Here is an 18,319-nt window from a genome sequence, read left to right as displayed (position 1 = left end):
CCCCTCTCACGCTACAATTGGTTAATAGGTTATACTGAAAGAGCCTTAACGAATCGCTGAGAAACATGATGAAAAAAAACGACTTCAGAAAGTGTTTGAATGCGGGAAGGTTAAGTTAGATCTGTTTATATCATCATTAATAAAGACAGTAGAAACCCACAACGCACACACAGACACACTAACAAACATTACATATTTTAACACTTGTATTTTATTTAAATTAGAAAGAAAGGTTTGATTAAAAATTAGTCAATAAATAAGAAATAAATATTGTTGTAATTCATAATTATTCAGATACAAAGTCATACATCTTTTTAAATTGACTTCTTTTAGAAGAAAACTCTAAAATAAAGAAATTTTATTCCAACAAACTTAAAATCTGTATTTGTGATCTGATTTGTAAAAAAAGATAAATTAATCAACAAATAAAAATAGATTAAGTATTAAAACTCTGAAAAAAAACGCAATGCCTCTTATATTTCGAGAAAAGTAGAAATACTTTTTCAATTCAAAAGATATTTTTAAAAGATCTTTTCTACAGTAGTAGTAATAATAACAGCAATAATAATACTAATCATAACAATAATAACAACATTAGTAGGTTGTTATTTTCATGTAAACTATACCCCTTTTATTTTAATCTTTTTTATTTTTCTAGGATGGTAACTAGTGTATTTACACCTGATAATAATCCTCACACTGCACAGATCTAAATTTATTTCTGTATCATTTTACGATTTTTTATGGTCTCTTTTGGATATATAGATTCCATGAGCAGTAATGAGGTGTGTGACTCACACTTATGTTATATATGTTGCAGTCTCTGTTTTTTATCGTCCAGGATGTGTGTGTGTGTGTGTGTGTGTGTGTGTGTGTGTGTGTCAATGCATATGAATTATGATTATGTACAATATCTTTACACAGGTGTGGTCCATTTGCACATTTGATATGTTGATGTGTGTATGTGTTTTGAGTAAATGTCTCCTCACGTCGGAACTCCACACTTGAATTTACTGCATGAACTTTTGTTAACTTCTTTACCATTTGCAACCTGTAACACAAAGAGAGAGGGAGGGAGAAGAAAAAAACATTGATTAATTTATTTAAGGTTCTGTTTATTAAACTTTTGACTTCAGTACCCCACTTTTTAAAAAATCAGTGTTTATTTAGGTGAGCTCTTCACCACTACAGTCGTTGGAGCTTGTTTCCCTTTAAAAGTTGGCTCCAGAACTCTTTTATTCTGACCTGAGAACAGTTTTCCAAGCTGGATGTTTATAGAGGATTTATCCTAAATCAGCATGAGACATTTTCTTGTATATACCCAAATCTTTTACCTCCTCTATTCACAGGCCTTTATTCCCTCCACTGCAAGGCCTTTGCTTGCTCCACTACACAACATTTTGTCCTACCTTTGTAATGCCTCTGCTCTCTGTACTCATAGGTGTTTTGTCCCTCTACTGAAAGGCCTTTACTGCCTCTACTGAAAGCTTTACACTCACTTCCTTGGCAGGCCTTTACTCCCTCCACTGCAAGGCCTTTTTATTTTCTCTGTAAGGCTTTTACTCCATCCGTTGCATGGCATTTACTCCCTCCACTGAAAGGCCTTTACATGGTCCACTCAAAGGCTTTGATTCCATCCACTCAAATCATTTTTCTTTTTTCACGCAAAGACCTTTACTCCCATCACTGCAAAGTCTTTCTTTCCAATCAAAGGTCTTTATTTTTTCTACTCAAATGCCTTTATTCGCTCTACTTAAAGGCTGGTACTCTCACTACTCAAAGGTCTTTACTGTCTCTAATTAAAGGACTTTACTCCCTCCACACAACAACCTTTACTACTCCCACCAAAAGGCTTTTATTTCCGCTATTTAAAAGGCTGTACTCCCTTCACTGCAAGGCCCTTTGTCCTTTCAATCAAGGCCTTTATTCACTCCACTGAAAGGCTTTTACTTCCACTACTTAAAAGTATTTTGTTCTTTCTTTGCAAGGCATTCGGTCCCTTGCTGCAATGCCTTCACTCCCTCTACTCAAATGCCTTTACTCCCTTTACTGCAAAGATTTTCCTCCCTTTACTTAAAAATGCCTTTACTTCTTCCATTCTTTTTCCCTCCACTCCTAGGCCTTTACTCATTCTATTGCAAGGCCTTTACTCCCTCTTCTTCAAGGACTTTTCTCCCTCCACTTCAAGGCCTTTACTCCCTCTGCTCCTAGGTCTTTACTACCTCTACTGCAAGGCCTTTACTCCCTCCACTTCTAGACCTTTACTCCCTCTACTACAATGCCTTTACTCACTCCACTGCAAGGTAATTACTGCCTCCATTGCAAGGCCTTTTGTCCCTTTACTCCAACCACAAAGCCTTTATTACCTCAACTGCAATGTATCCCTCCATTGCAAGGCCCTTTCCCCTTCACTCCAGGACATTTACTCCCTTCACTGCAAGGCCTTTATTCGCTAAATTGCAATGTCTCTTGTCCCTCCACTGCCAGGTTATTACTCCAGCTACCGCTAGGCATTTTGTCCTACCAATCAAAGGCCTTCTTTCCCTAAACTCAAAGGTCTTTACTCTCACTACTCAAATGCCTTTATTGCTTCAAATTAAAGGCCTTTACTCCCTCTATTCAAAGGACTTTGCCGAAAGGTTATTGGTATAACTTTTGAAGTACAAAAGATCATAAATCACTGAGCATAAACAAACATTTACATAAATGTTCATTACTTGAACTGTGTATGCATATCCAAAATGTTCATTTGTTGAAATGTGTGCATGTGAGAAATGCTAATTTCTTGAATACTGTCCCTTGCTTTACAAACCAAAACACTTACCACATCTAACATACAATGTTGCATTTTGTGTAGTAATACTTTCATTGCAAGTGATAAAACAATAAATCAAATAATTAAATAATTAAACAAGCCATATAAAACATCTAATATGAGCTGAATGTTGCATATATGAATTGTGTTTTTCAACATATTGACTACGGAATTTTACGTTTACCCTTTTGAGTCATGGAGAATAAATGCAGGTTAATACATAGCAAAAATTCATTTCAAATATGCTCTTTCACACACACATTCACGTCCACAGTGATCATGCAGCTGAGCACAGTGAAGCCTGACACTGCTGTGTGTATGTGTGCACATGTGCGTGTTTGTGTCTGAGTGTGCTCACGTCTGCATAGTGGAATATGTATGTTTGAGTTGCATGTTTTTGTATATGCTCATGGCAAGCAAATTGTCACCCAACATGCAGCACTCTTTATCTCCATGACAGGAATTCTGGGATTTCTTTAAAAACAGTATTTCATTATATTGAAATAAGGAAAATATTTAAACACATTAATTTAACTGATGGACAAACTGTGATTAGATTTTCCTCCCAGAAGTCCTGCATGATTTCTTCAGTTAGCACAACACACCAAATTTTACTGTGAGCACCACAAACCTTTACTGTCCCTCAAAGCAATTAAGGGAAAAAAACTGGGACAACAAAAGTAAGGCGAGAATAAAGAGAGATAAAGATATTGGCAGAGAGAGAAAAGAAAGAAAGAGTAGGCAGCCACTATCAGAATCTGAAGAAAAAGCTACTATTGTATTTTTCATGCTATAAATAAGGTTACAATCATATACACACACTCACGCACTCGCACACAATAATGCATCCCAAATAAAGAGCACATCAGTGGGCACCAAACCACATCATCAAAAGGCCACAAAACATTTTAAAAACTGACCGAAAACAAACTGTAATTGGAAATATTAATTATATTGACTACAGAAATCAGAAAGAGAGAGAAAGAGTAGAAATTGAGAAAACAGAGAAAGAGTATGAGAAAACTGGAGAGTAAGTAAGGACAGAAAAAGACAAATCAATACAGAGAGAAAGAGCAGGAGACAGAGAGAGATGGAGAGAGACTATGAGAAGGAAAAAGAGATGGATAGAGAGACAGATAAATAGAGACAGAGAGAGGGAGAAAGAGTTTAAAAGAGACAGGGGATTCTAGGTTTGTCTTCATACGTGAGTCAAAGAATGTTGCTGCACAGAAACCGATCAGACTGTAAAGAGATCAATAAAATCACAATGCACTAGACTCAGTCCATTGTAGCCACGGCAACACAGCATGCAGCCCAGCACACGGCTGGTCACCACGGCAACCCAAACACAGGCCAGTAAACTTACTACAAGTGGGAGATGTAAGGGGAGGGCATTATCTGTTGCTAGGCAACTGTAGGCATAGCCATAGCGACGGGGCCTCCCGATATACGATGTGGCATGTGGACCTTGGGTTGTGATTGGTAGATTTCAGGGAAAAAATACAGAAAATATAAACAAAGTCGACAACTGTAAAAGTGGAGGTTAAATAACATTGTGCATACATTTTAACCATCAAACTTCTTTATTTCGTTTTTTTATATTAACCTCTTTAGAATTTATTTTAACACTTTAACTTCCTTAGTTATTTTATGGATTATTATAATATAATTACATGGAAAGAAATGCAAACTGGTAAATTGATCTCTCCCAACAAATAACCATATATACATATATAACCATATATAACTTTTATTTTTTATTTTTGGAGAAACCAGTTATTTTCTTCATAAATTAAGAGATATAAGTCTACATACAACTCAATTGATATATGTCTATTTGTTGGAAGATGTCGATTAAGGAATTAAAGCCTGGTTAAGGCACTTACATGCATGTTATCTCAGATTTAGTTTAAGTAATATAAAAGCACTCAAAAGTTTAATCGAGTTGTACTATAAATCTTTATCTACCCTCAGTGTATTCTTGTCTGACTTTTTTTCCTAATTGGGACTGATCTCATAGCCTGGGTCAGTGGGTCAGACTGTGACTATTTACCACCTCCATTGCAGGCTGGCATCCCACCATTTAAATGGCCAAGTCCTTTCAAACAGAGAAGTGTTTAATCTTCAACCATTCAAATAATGAATGCCCAGGTATAAAACTATAAGTAGCTACACTTCCATCGAGTTAGTGCACAAATTACAACAAAAAAGATTTTGCATTATTTTCTGTCCATTTAATGAAATTTGAAACTGCTTTATTTAATTATGTCATATCCTCCAGTGACCATAAGTTCGAATAAGTTTAAGGTTATTAATTTAAATGTAGCAAGTTCCACATTGATAGCTTACCTGGCATCTCAATTATATTCCATTTTTTAATTGAATTAAAATATATTTTTATCAGATCAGATCTTGTTACTCTGTTTAAGACTTTCCATTTAGCGCGGCTGCAGCATTTTATGGACATTAGTTTCTCTGTATAGAAGCTTAAAGGGGCATTGTTCCTCTTCAAATACTTTTGTCTTCTCCTCAGTCCACCTACAAATTCCACACTTCTATCCTTTACTTAGTATATTTTTTACTTTATAGTATCACTTTACGCTTTACTATATATTTTATTTTTGATGCATCCCAAACACACTACTTGTGGTTTTGGATACAGCCTTTATGAATGATGTTTTTTTTCTTTATTGACACATGTTGCTGTAAAAATGTTTAGATGGAAGTACAGCTACTAAGAGTTGCTACTATCACAGTCTGCCCCACTGGCATTTTCGGAAGTATCTAACTTCCCCTCTTATGTCCCTCCTGCCCACTTCTCAGTAATGTTTACTTCCTCTCCTCCTCTCACCTGTCTGTCAGGTGCATTCCTCTCTTAGTATGGCCTGTTTGCGTCTTTTGGCCTCTTTAGCTGGACTTTGAGACGCTTCATTCCGATCTGGAAGCCGTTCATGGCCTGGATGGCAGTCTGAGCACTTGTGGGGTTATCAAAGCTAACAAAGCCTAAAGGAGAGAGAGAGAGAAATGTAAGAGAGAACAAACAGAGTGACAGACAAGAAACAAATAGAGAAAGAGAGCAAGAAAATGTAAGGAAAGAAATACTTTACACAAATGTAAACACACAGAAAAAATTATATTGTATTTTTCTGGTCTGTTTACCAAAACACTTGCTCTGATTGGTGGCCCTGTCCACAAACACTTTAGCAGAGATGACATTTCCAAACGGTACAAACATCTGCAGCAGTTCAGAGTCTGTGAACTCCTGGGGTAGGTGGTAGATGAAGATATTACAGCCCTCAGGACCTGCATAACACACAAACACTCACAATGAATCTCACTTTAATCAAGAAATAGCACAGCAGATGCTAAACAAAATACTATATTAAACAGCAGTAACAGAGAATGAGGAACAAACATTCTGTTTTCTTCATTAAAAAATGGTATTGTACTGGTAGTCATTTTCTATTTCCATGAAGTAGATAGAACTTCTCTAATCACACATCCCACCAGCACTGTGAGGATGAAAGCTTGCATATCTGTTTTCTACAGATCATATGAAGCCAGCTACTGCATCATTTTGAACTAATGCTAATGCAGCATCATTGGTCAGCTAAAAACACTGTAGACCACAGAGACTAGCTAACATATAGCTTAAAAATACATTTGAATAATCATCCATGAATCATCCATCCTTCATTGCAAACAGTGCCATATTAAATCCACATACTGAAGAGTGTGGTTCCAATTAAACACACTATACTATGTGCAAATGTTTTTGACAACCTTCTATGCTGAATGAACAGTTCTATCCATTACTGAAACAGATGTGCAAATGCACAAACACAGCTTATCTAGTCTCTGTAAAAAAATAATGCTAATAGAATGGGATTCTCTGTGGGAGATAAACCTGAACCTGTTGGCACTGTGCCTCAAGCCAGGAGTGTTCTCTGGAATGAAAGTTCTTCTTCCAATACTTTTAGGATGAGTTGGGGAGTTGGGATTGCGGTGGGTTGGTAGTGATCATCCAACATCCTGACTTCTAACACTCCCTGAATACAAATCTTCTAAAATCGAGTAAAAAGCTTCCCCTGTACAGTAGAGACAGTTATTATAACAAAAGCAGGATAAACTCTTTTTTAAACCCTTTATTTCAAAAGAAACAATGAATGAGAAAGGTACAACTTTTTAGAATAGTTAAGGCTTGGTGTAAAAAGAGTACTGCAAACATAAAACTTTCTTACAGGAAATGACATCACCTTCTCGTTGCTGCTGTTGCTGGGGAACCAGTGTTGGTTGCTGTGGAAATGGCGAGCTAACCAGTCCATATGCAGCAGGGTAGGCCGCTGTGGAGAGTGGAAACATTGTGATGGTAGGTAGATAGAAAGATGTGCTGTGTAATAGTGCTACCGTGAGACGCTCAATGGAGAGAAATCTCTGCAAAAAAAAACAAAGGCATATGGGGGGATCATACCTGTGTAGTGCTGCATTCCAGTGTAAGCCTGCTGAAGGGGATCCAACACAGCAACTGCACTCTGAGCTACAGAGAGAGAGAGAGAGAGAGAGAGAGAGAGAGAGAGAGAGAGAGAGAGAAAGGGAGGGAGAGAGGGAGAGAGAGAGAGAGAGAAAGAGAGAGAGGGGGAGAGTTTCTTTATTTTCCAACTACTCTAGTACTGCTGTGCATGGGTGGGATCAGAAAAAGTTAAATACTGGTTCTGTTTAAAGTGTAATCTGCTGAAATGAATTTGTACTGTATATTGGCTGTTTATTATTCAATTGTTCATCTTAATGGTATTTTATAATTTTGTTCTGTTTGTTTTGTATGGTGGTGGCGAACATCTGGATGTGATAAAGCCTTGCTATGCCCAGATATCAATATCTCAAATTGTTCCTTATTTTTTCCTGAAGTGAATTCACAATAAACGTACCAGTATTAATTAAACAGTGTCTAATTAAGACTAAAAGTGTTAATAAAAGGAAAGGCAACTGACATGCTGATTGGTTTATTGCACGATAAGCCCAAAACACACCCATGATCAGTACATGCCTTTTGCAGACAGACATATTTTTTGCATTGTTTCCATAGCAAAGACACATTGACACACACTAAATCAAGCTGTTCGATGTGCAGTTGACATCTATAGATAGTTATAGATATTAAAGTGTTGATAAAACACTGCCAATTTTATTAAGTGGATCATCCCTTCCAATTTTCTATTTCTATCCCTTCCAGTTATTGTTGGTGAGAGGCTGTTCTATAACACCACATATTAAAACCACACTAAAAAACTTAATAGTTCAGAATATGCATCTTGGATATTTATGTATTCCCAACATTGTCTATACAATATACTTCATACATAAAACCTGTTAATTTAATTAATTATTTCAAAATCGGATTAAAACTAAAACTCGCACTTATTGGTGGAGCATGGTCCTCTTGTTTTTTGTGTACACACAAGTATCAGACAATAGAATTAACTATATATTAACTACCGATTTAATATACAGTATCTGTAGGTGTAAAAGCATGGTTGCAGAAGGCATACTGTATAGTTATATCAGTACCGTGTGTGGGAGTGTACAGACTGGACTGTTTCTGTTGAGTCTGAAATTCCACATAAACAGTCTATACACTCCCACATGTAGTGTTGATTTAACTGTATATTAGGTTATTTTTAGCGTGATTGTGCTACTGCAGTGGTTCCCAACAGTGGCACATTTTAGTGTTTTCCTAGCTCCTCCAACATACCTGATCCAGCGACTTAGTTAATTATCAAGCCCTTAATAAATTGCTTTATAGCAGAAAGTGTGACAGAGCTGGACAACACAAAAATTTAGAAACAGATAAGAGCCACAGGCTAGTGAACTGAAATGTACTGGGCATTTTGGTTGTGTGTGTTTGTGTGAATGAGTTAATGTGCAGGTTTAGAGGTTAATACATAACTGACAGCATTAATCACATGCACTGCTCCTTACCTTGAAATGGGTGAATGCCATTGGTGTAGATTGTTTCAGATGCAGACTGTCCATTGGCTGCCGTAGGCACAGGACTGTAACCATTGAGTGCGATTGGTGGAGGCAGGGCAGGAACAGGTGTCGCTGCAATAGAGGGCGGAGTATTTGTGCCTGCAAATACACAACATTTAGTCATAGTTTTTAATAATTCAGGACCAAAACAATAGATAAAACTGTACCTTAGTCCTGAAGGCTGGTGTGATCCTTACCTGAGGAAGGTGTAATTGGTGTGATGGGTGTGGCTATAATGCCATTGGCATTGAGAGCTGCCATTTGCTGCATCTGCACTGTGGCAACCGTTGCTATGGGTGATAAGTAGGCAGACTGTGCTACTAGGGTCTGCTGCTGCTGTACCAGCTTAATACAGAGAAAGAGAGAGAACAAAAGGGAAAAGAGGAGAGAAAATGGAACGCATGAGGATTTCATCACACACATTTGCTGTGTTAATAGTTGGAACATGTTTTTATCTAATTGTACTGAGACACATCTATTTATTTTAAGCCCTGTGTGTGTGTGTGTGTATGTATCTAGGCTGTCCCTGCTCCTCTGGCTGAGTTCTGGTGTTGGACAGAACTCATACTGGCTGCTGTCTGTGCTGTTTAATCTAACACACTGAGATAGAAGCCTAGCCTCATCTCACATCACACACACACACACACACACAACATACACACTCCCCACGGCAGAGACAAGATAGAACCACAAGCTGTCTGCCTCTCAGTCTGTGTGTGAGCTGATGAATAGGGTGGAGTGAGGCGGCTCAAAGTGATTTGATTTGGCCTGAAAGTTTCCCTAACTACATCCCCTGACTAACAACAAAAATAAAAACAAACATTTTATTTCTACCTCACAATAAATTCAACTTAAAATGTACACTGGAATAATTTAGCAACAAAATATTAAGTAATGTTAAAAATGCTCAATTTAAAATATACTTTATGTATATTTTATATCCTCCTGGCTTTAGGCCCACAGAAATATTGCACTTCTGGCACATAATATTTAAGCACCCCTAAGTTATACACTTATAGTAATGCATTGATACTCACAGCCTGTGCGTAAGCATTGTAGGCTCCCAGGTTGAGGGTCATAGGGCTGAAGACAGACAGCTGTGAGGCCACCTGCTGCATGCGCCGCAGCCCTCGCTCTTTCTCTGTGTCTGCAAACTTCACCACCAAACTGGAGGAAGCTCCCTAAAAAAAGAGACAAAAATAGACAGGGAGAGAATGCTATAGATAGAAATAGAGCAGGAATGGAAATAATACTATAAATATACTATACTATATTAGATTTACTAATGGAAATAATATATGATTTACTTTGAGATAAATAGGAAACTGCACGTTTTAGATTAGCTAATTCATACGGTTAAAGCCAGAGGGAACCCAAATCAGTGTTTTCTTTTAAATTACATTTATTTTCCTATTCATGGCACTTAATCTGCAGTATGTCGGCTACATATGTTCTGCAATGGTGGCACGCTGCTACAAAATTATTAGCAAAGCTGCTTTAGAACTTTATGAAATGGCATATAACATATAACAATTACAAAAAGGTCTTTTCGTTTAAAACAACAGCTACAGGAAGTGGAGACGTGTGGATGTCTTTCAACATGACTGAGTGTTTTAAAGGCCTTCCTGAGTAAGCAACATTTCTTTTAGACAGCTTATAATGGTGGCATGCACCCCCAAGCTACAGCTCTGGGAAAAATTAGGAGACCACTTTAGTTTCTGAATCAGTTTCTCTAATTTTGCCATTTATAGGTATATGTTTGAGTAAAATGAACATTGTTGTTTAATATTATAAACTACAGACAACATTTCTAAAAATTTCAAATAAAAATATTGTCATTTAGAGCATTTATTTGCAGAAAATGAGATGCAGAGCTTTCAGGCCTCAAAAAATGCAAAGAAAACAGGTTCATATTTCTAAACGTTTTAGGAGTTCAGAATCAATAAAATCAGAATCAAATCAATATTTGGTGAAATAACCCTGGTTTTTAATCACAGTTTTCATACATCTTGGCATCTCCACCAGTCTTACACACTGCTTTTGGATAACTCTATGCCACTCTTGGTGCAAAATTTCAAGCAGTTCAGCTTGGTTTAACAGCTGCGATCATCTATCTTCAGGAGTCTGAGCACTGTTTGATACCTTAGTGCTCCACAAAGGGTCATGTAGCATTTTATCAGAACTACATTAAATTAAAGTCATATTGAGATGACAAAAATCACAGTATATTACATGTGACTTGAAATTTACACGGAGAAAGGCAGTGTGAAATGTTTTTTAAGCAAAATGTAAAATATTTCAAAGCTTAAAAAAAAATACTGGTTTACATAATACTGGTTTAAATAGTGTGCCACACTGTGTGTGATGTAGCTACAGTGTTAGAGAAGTAAACTCACAGGTAGTGTCCTGCTCCCATGAAGGCTGTTGATGGCTGCCTGAGCTTCCGCATGACTTTGGAACTTCACAAATGCACAGCCTGTTCATCACAGACACAGACACACACACATATAGAGAAATATTATGGGTGTAACAATGCAGAACATCTTTCCCTATCACTCAGCATGATGCTAGCCAGCGCTGGCGTCTGTTAGCTGACATAATAGTCACTGTTCTCCCTCAAGCGCACTCAGCTGTCCAATGATGTAGCATTGGTGGCAGTTAGAAAAGAAGAGACTGGCTGACTTCACATGAGAAAACATGTGCTAGCCTTCATCCTCTCAGCACTGGTGGCACTGTATTAAAGGAGAGGTCCTCGCCTGTGGGTGGAAATATACAACTACAAATCTGGAGAAGATCTGCACTTAGTATGCTGTTTCCATCTAGTTTCATAGAGCATTTACCATTAAAATGTACCAGTATCAGTCAAAAGTGTGGACACACCTCTTCTTATTCAATAAGTTATTATTTTTTTTTTTTTTATGATTTTTACCTTGTAAATTTAATACTGAAGACATTAAAGCCATTCAATAACATGTAGAATTATTTTGTAAATTAAAAGTGTAAAACAAACCAGAATATGTTTTATACTTTAGATTCTTCTAACACATTTCGCTTTGAGGACAGATCTGCATATTCTTTATATTTTCTCAGTGTCTTCATTAGATACAGTCCCCTGCAATATATTTCTCATAGTGTTTTTCCACCAAAAGAGCTCTGAACCAATTCCCTTCGGGCTTATAGGAACTAGCCCGTGTTTCCACCAGTATTTCACATCATATGCAATGTCACTCTTGTGTTTTGCCATTTTGCTCCTGGCACACCCACAGATGTCGTCACGGTTTGTGCTGAATACTCTAGTATTCTTCTAAAGTTCCTGGTTCCGGAACCTACTTCTGTTGGTGAAAACGCTTTAAAAATTAGGTTCACAAACCAGAACAGTGCCAGTTCCACATCGGTGGAAAAGTGCTATCAGCGTCTTAAAGGAGTTCCTGGAGGTGCTGAAAAAATATTTGGCTGCTTTTTCTTTACACTGTGAAGCTCCAGCTGCTCCCAAATCACAATCTGAGTTGGGTCTACAATGTAGAAAATAAAATAAATATAAATTAGGTGTCTTTTCTCCATGATCTAAACCTAAAACTCTTTTCTCTAAGACTAAGCTGGTTAAACAGAAATACCAGCAAGACCAAGCTGGTTGGTCTGGACCAGACATCCCCAGAAGTGAATGCAACATATACTATGCTGGTTAAGAGGAGCTGGCTAAACTTGACCAAACCAAACATCCGATGAAACCATCCGAAACCAGTAACAGAGGGTTGAGTTTGAGCTGATTTTTTCAGCAGGGCAATCAGTATAAGTCTTAGAAATTAAGGAATTTATTCACTCCAGTATGATAAATGAATAGTTCAATGCTTGTTCATATTGAGAGCAATGCAGTATACAGTTACATGTTGTATACTACCATTTAAGTGTGTCTATTGACTTTGTATTGAGTTGTATGCATATACAGTATGTGGGTTGTTCGATTTAAATTTATTTTGTTTGTGTGTGTTTGCATGACTGTGTGTATCATGGCTTGCCTTTACTGGTTCCATCAGGTGCTCTCAGTATTGTACACTCATCAATCCTGCCGAACAGCTCAAACATCTTCCTCACATCATCATCCTCCTGCTGCTTCCCCAACATCCCTACAAACAACTTCCTATCCTCTAAGAAAGAGAAAAAGAGAGAGAGATTGAAATTATTATTGAATTATTGTAAAAAATGTATTATATTTAAAAAAATGTGTAACTATGATGTTATTGTTGTTGTAAAAACATAAACACAAACCTACAAGATCTCCACCAGGGGGCAGAGAAAACACACATTTCACAAGAAACCTAATAAGCTAACACAATAGCAAGTGTGGGTGTGCACACATGTGTGTGTGTGTGTGAGAGAGAGAGAGAGAGAGAGAGAGAGAGAGAGAGAGAGCCAGGGGGCTATTTCTGTTCCTGTCTACTTGTCTGTTTGGCTTCTGCACAATGTTGACTCACTTTGTCTATGTGATGCATGTGTGTGTGTGTGTGTGTGTGTGTGTGTGTGTGTGTGTGTGTGCATTACCTCCTCTTCCTTCACTGTCTGCAGGCTTCACCTGAATGGGCCGGTTCATCTAACAAAGGACAAAGAAATAAAATCAACACATCAGCATACTAAAAAGGAACAGCCACTAGAACCCCTGCTTCTTAAAGGGGGATAGCCACCAAAACATCTTCATCCTAAAGAGGAACAGCCATCAAAACCTCCACATCTAAAGAGAAACAGCCACCAGAACCTCTGGACATTAAAGATGAACACCAACCTGAACCTATGCAGTTTGAAGAAGAACAGCCATAAGAATTGCTTCAGCTAAAAATTACCTGCCTTTAAAATCTCTGGCAGAAGTTATGCATCTTAAAGAGGAACAGATAACAGAACATCTCCATCTTATTGAGAAACAGACATGAAAATCTCTGCATCTTAAAGATGAATGGATATGAAATCTTCTCCAGCTTAAAGAGGAAAAGTTATTAAAACCTATCCAACTTGGAGAGGAACAGCCATCAAAATCTAAGCATCCTAAAGAGGAACAGCCATCCGAACCTATGATTCTTAAATAGGAAAAGTAATCTCAATGTGTATACACATTCTAAAGAGAAACAGCCATCTGAATCTATGCATCTTAAAGAGGAACAGCTATTGGAACCTATACATCCTAAAGAGGAACAGCTATCAGAACCTATGCATCTTAAAGAGCAACAGCTATCAGAACCTATACATCTTAAAGAGGAACAGCTATCAGATCCCATGCATCTTAAAGAGCAACAGCTATCAGAACCTATACATCTTAAAGAGGAACAGCAATCAGAATCTATGCATCTTATAGAGTAACATTCATCAGAACCTATACATCTTAAAGAGGAACAGCTATCAGAATCTATGCATCTTATAGAGTAACATTCATCAGAACCCATGCATCTTAAAGAGGAACAGCCATCAGAACATATGGATTCTAAAGAGGAACAGTCATTAGATTCGATGCATCCTAAAGAGGAACTGACATTAGAACCAATGCATCTTAAAGAAGAACAGCAATCAGAACCTCTCAAACCACAAAGCATAAATTAACAATAAAGATTAGATAAAAGATTCTGATCAGGATCAAAAACAGACAACGTGTGTGTGTGTGAGGGAAAGAGAGAGAGAGAGAGCGAGAGAGAGAGAGTAAAAATGATAAATTGGAAAAGGCACAGCATTGTGAAAGAAGTCATACATTATAGTGTATGTCTGCTTACTAATGGTCCATAAATAGAACACACAGACACACAGACACACACACACACACACACACACACACACTACAACCACCTGTGAAAAAAGACTGACTGGTAATGACTGTTCCCACAAGTGTGTGACAAATCCCAGGTGGCCAGTGCACTGTAATTACATTACATACACACACAAGGGGGGAAAACAGATCTGATAACAGAGGCAGAGAAGGGGAGGTATAGCTGAAAATAACAAGAGGATGAGGATGACTGAAAGAGAGAGAAAGGGTGGGGGAGGGAGAACAGCCCTGGTTTGATTAATAAGACAAAGAGAGAAAATAGTGAGTGAGAAAAGGTGAATGTAAGAGAGAGAGAGTGAGAAGAGAGTGAGAGAGGGAGACTAAGACTGGTTTGAGACATGACACAGCAATGACCTTACATATAAGAGAGTGAGTGAAATAGTAAGCAAAAAAGAGAAAAAGAGAAAGCATGCGAGAAATTGGGAGAGGGAGAGTAGTCTATGTGCACTAATAAATAAATTCTGACGTTAAAACATTGTTTAAATGCATTAGATATGAAAAAATGTTGATTCAACTTTTTTGCTATCTTGGAGCCGACAGGGAGCAGATATATGGCAGAATTAAGGTAATGTTTATGTTTATAAAACATTCAGCATCACTAATAAGGCTCATCAGTTATTAGTTACCCTTTCACAAACTATCTTTCCAATTTAAAGATACGAGCTGTGAATGTAACATTAGTAGCTGAGTAAACATAGCCGAAAGGACTGGCTGCATTTCTCTTTGTAAATTCCACTTACATGTGACTGAGCAGAACTGCTGAGATAAATATAAGACTAAAATTTCTCTGCTAATTTAAATGTAAATCTAGTCTATTTATATAATTTTGTTCAGATTCAGCCAAAAAATTTAATTTTGCTATATTACTACACCAAACCGCCAGTACTACATGGCTCAAGCCCTCGATGCCCATGTGAGAAATACGTGGCTTTGCCAGAGAGTGACACTGTGAGCAGAGAGAGTGAAAATAAAAAGGACGTGCCGCTGAAAATAACGCCCCATAACCACAGCGACGAGCGAAATCAGACAGGTGAGAGAAAAAGGTCGCTCTGACACAATGCCACTCGACATCGGCATGGCAACACCGCCTTCGGCCACACACACAGCCTCATCCGGCTCCCTGTAGTCATGACGACATGCTGATAGCGAGAGCGGTAGGTAAACAAGGATGCCAGTTGCCAGGGGCAACAGCCGGCCTCTAAAAACTAACAAAGAAAGACAGGGGGGAGAGAGAGGGTGAGAGAGGGATGAGTAAAAATGGATTGCGAGGGAGGAGGATAAATATATTTATACATGTAAGTAGAGGACTGATGAAAGATACAACAAAGAGGACAGAGATGGAAAGAGACAGAGAAAAAAAGAGAGAGTGAAAGAGATGCACAACCTTCATCAGTGGAGAGCTACTCTTGACTGGATATGCTTGGGTGGTGGACCAATCTATACCCAGCAGATATTCTGACGTGTAAGAAACACCAACAGCACACCCCAGGCCTTAAAACAATCGAACCAGCACCAAACACAGTCACTGCTGTGCTGACAAACAGAACCTGATCAACACTTTTCTTATCATAGGAGCAGGGTAAACCGTAGATGGTGTCTGTCATTGTGCACCTACAGAACTGTACTATGAATTCTAAGTTTTGACAAAATATCTCTGATGTTAAGCAGACGTTAAGCTATTTACCTGATCAGTAATTATTTAATTATTTAAAAAAAAACATGCAATGGTATTGAAAACCTGTTGGAGACTCTTTTGTATTTCTGACTTCTCTTATGCCTTCTCCCTTGTCTTGCTGGATTTACCGTGTATGACCCTATGTTTTTTACACTTGCTGCCATTTTGTTACTGACCCTGCCTGTCCCTCACAACTCTTGCATCTCTTTGGTAATAAACATTGTCAATTTTATCTGCAAGCGTCTGTCCTTAGTCTGACCTGTGTGACATTATGTTAAAGCCACATACAAAAATATAAAGACATCCACTGGTGCTTGCTTATTTGGGATTTGCACAATTTATCAACAGAGCTCTGTAGAATTCTGCGCTTTAAAAGCACTAGGGAATTTATGGTCAATGCTGATATCCCAATATATATATATATATATATATATATATATATATATATATATATATATATATAGAGAGAGAGAGAGAGAGAGAGAGAGAGAGAGGGAGAGAGAGAGTTAATCAAAGGATAAGTGGTGAGGCATTTTCAAGCATACAATACATACCAGCAAGTATCAGATAATCAAATAATATTATTCCAATATCATCATGCATCCCTAAAAAGCACATTACAAATCTGATGTACACTCACTTGGAAAACAAATCTAATAAAAGGCAATTGTGATTTGGGGTGTGTGAGTGTACAAGCTTAACCGTGTCTAAATATCTTATTAATTCCTATTAATTGTAGGCCAGGCAGAATTTAACTCTCCTATTATGTTCATTTGTCAGGAACAGCAATGGTTCCAGGGCCATTTTGAACCAGTGCATATTTAATTATCCAAAAGATGTCTGAAACCCAAAAAAATCCTTACAAGCAGTGTAAATATTTTTTTTCCTAACTCCATTGCTAATTATTCTATCAATACTGCAATAGTGCAATGGTGTTCCTTATCTCTAACAGGTAGTGGTTTATTTAAAATAATTCCTTTTTCAAATAAAAAATACATGTTCCAACTTTTTAATGTTTCACTACTTTATTACTTTTAAAATACCAAAATATAAAACAATAGTTTTACATAACACTAAAAAATAACATTGCTATTTTGTTTTAGTTTTTGCATTTTCATATATGTTGATTACACTAATTAAGGCAACCAGAAGAAGTTTAATACTGAAAAATACTTTTAACTATTTCTTCAATATCTTTAAACTTTAAAATGGGTCAAATTGACCCGGAACATAACAGGAGGGTTAAAGCTGTCATCCATCTAGTACACAAATTATCTAATAAGTCTGAACAAATTCATATAGTGGCTGGAGTTCACACATCATTTGGCCAGGAACATCCTTATTTCTGCAGTAGAGAATGAAGAGCATTGTTTTCTTTTAGATTTTATTCCAAGTCATTCTGGCCATTCATCATGACATTTTACAAAATAAAACAAATACTGCCAGTAAGTAGCCAATAAGTGAAACATTTATTAACAGTATGCTTTACTATATACACAACCACCTGACACTTTCTTTTCAAATGCAGTCACAAAATCTGGGCACAAAATAATACCTGCTTACAGAATACACACATGGTGTCAATATACTCAAACATACATCAAATATGTACTATCAAATCACACACACATACACTTAATCTCTTCCCTGGCAGTAATGCCAAAAGGATTTGACATGGATTACGGAGTATTAAATTCTTGGATTATCCAATCAAATTTCATTCTACCCCTCTCAGCCTATGTGCAATCATCAGACCATACCACCTCTCTGCATCAGTGGGGGGAGTCACAGTACGAGAGTGCTGTCACTTTCACGTTCCATTCTCATACCCTCAGGACCCAAAGGACCGGCCTATAAATAACATCTATCAGACCACAGCCTGCCTGCCCGAACCAAACTACTCTCTCTCTCTCTCTCTCTCTCTCTCTCTCTCTCTCTATCTCTATCACACACACACATTCACACACATTCACACACACACAAAGCACAATCCTACACA

The 18,319-nt window shown here is 37.5% G+C and overlaps 1 protein-coding gene across 4 annotated transcripts in view; it reads right to left on the bottom strand.

The window, feature by feature from the left end:
• Positions 1–193: 193 nt before the first annotated feature.
• The window catches only part of celf3b (cugbp, Elav-like family member 3b), a 30,064-nt gene continuing 11,938 nt past the window's right edge, over positions 194–18,319 (bottom strand). For 2 of the 4 annotated variants that reach the window (XM_049480027.1, XM_007254522.4), the window contains exons 5-15: positions 13,382–13,430; positions 12,859–12,987; positions 11,239–11,318; positions 9,880–10,023; positions 9,040–9,187; positions 8,792–8,941; positions 7,287–7,352; positions 7,057–7,158; positions 5,975–6,118; positions 5,667–5,818; positions 194–1,051 (exon numbers count right to left, since the gene is read on the bottom strand). In XM_049480027.1, coding sequence (XP_049335984.1) covers positions 5,691–5,818; positions 5,975–6,118; positions 7,057–7,158; positions 7,287–7,352; positions 8,792–8,941; positions 9,040–9,187; positions 9,880–10,023; positions 11,239–11,318; positions 12,859–12,987; positions 13,382–13,430 — 1,140 coding nt within the window. In that variant the 3' untranslated portion in view covers positions 194–1,051; positions 5,667–5,690. The remainder of the gene's footprint in view (positions 1,052–5,666; positions 5,819–5,974; positions 6,119–7,056; positions 7,159–7,286; positions 7,353–8,791; positions 8,942–9,039; positions 9,188–9,879; positions 10,024–11,238; positions 11,319–12,858; positions 12,988–13,381; positions 13,431–18,319) is intronic. The other 2 variants (XM_007254524.4, XM_007254525.4) reach the window with 2 other exon arrangements.

This window comes from Astyanax mexicanus, chromosome 6 (assembly GCF_023375975.1).
Source record: "Astyanax mexicanus isolate ESR-SI-001 chromosome 6, AstMex3_surface, whole genome shotgun sequence".
Taxonomy (NCBI): Eukaryota; Metazoa; Chordata; class Actinopteri; order Characiformes; family Acestrorhamphidae; genus Astyanax; species Astyanax mexicanus.
The sequence above is the reverse complement of the archived record's forward strand: the minus strand, read 5'-3'. Positions and strand labels throughout refer to the sequence as shown.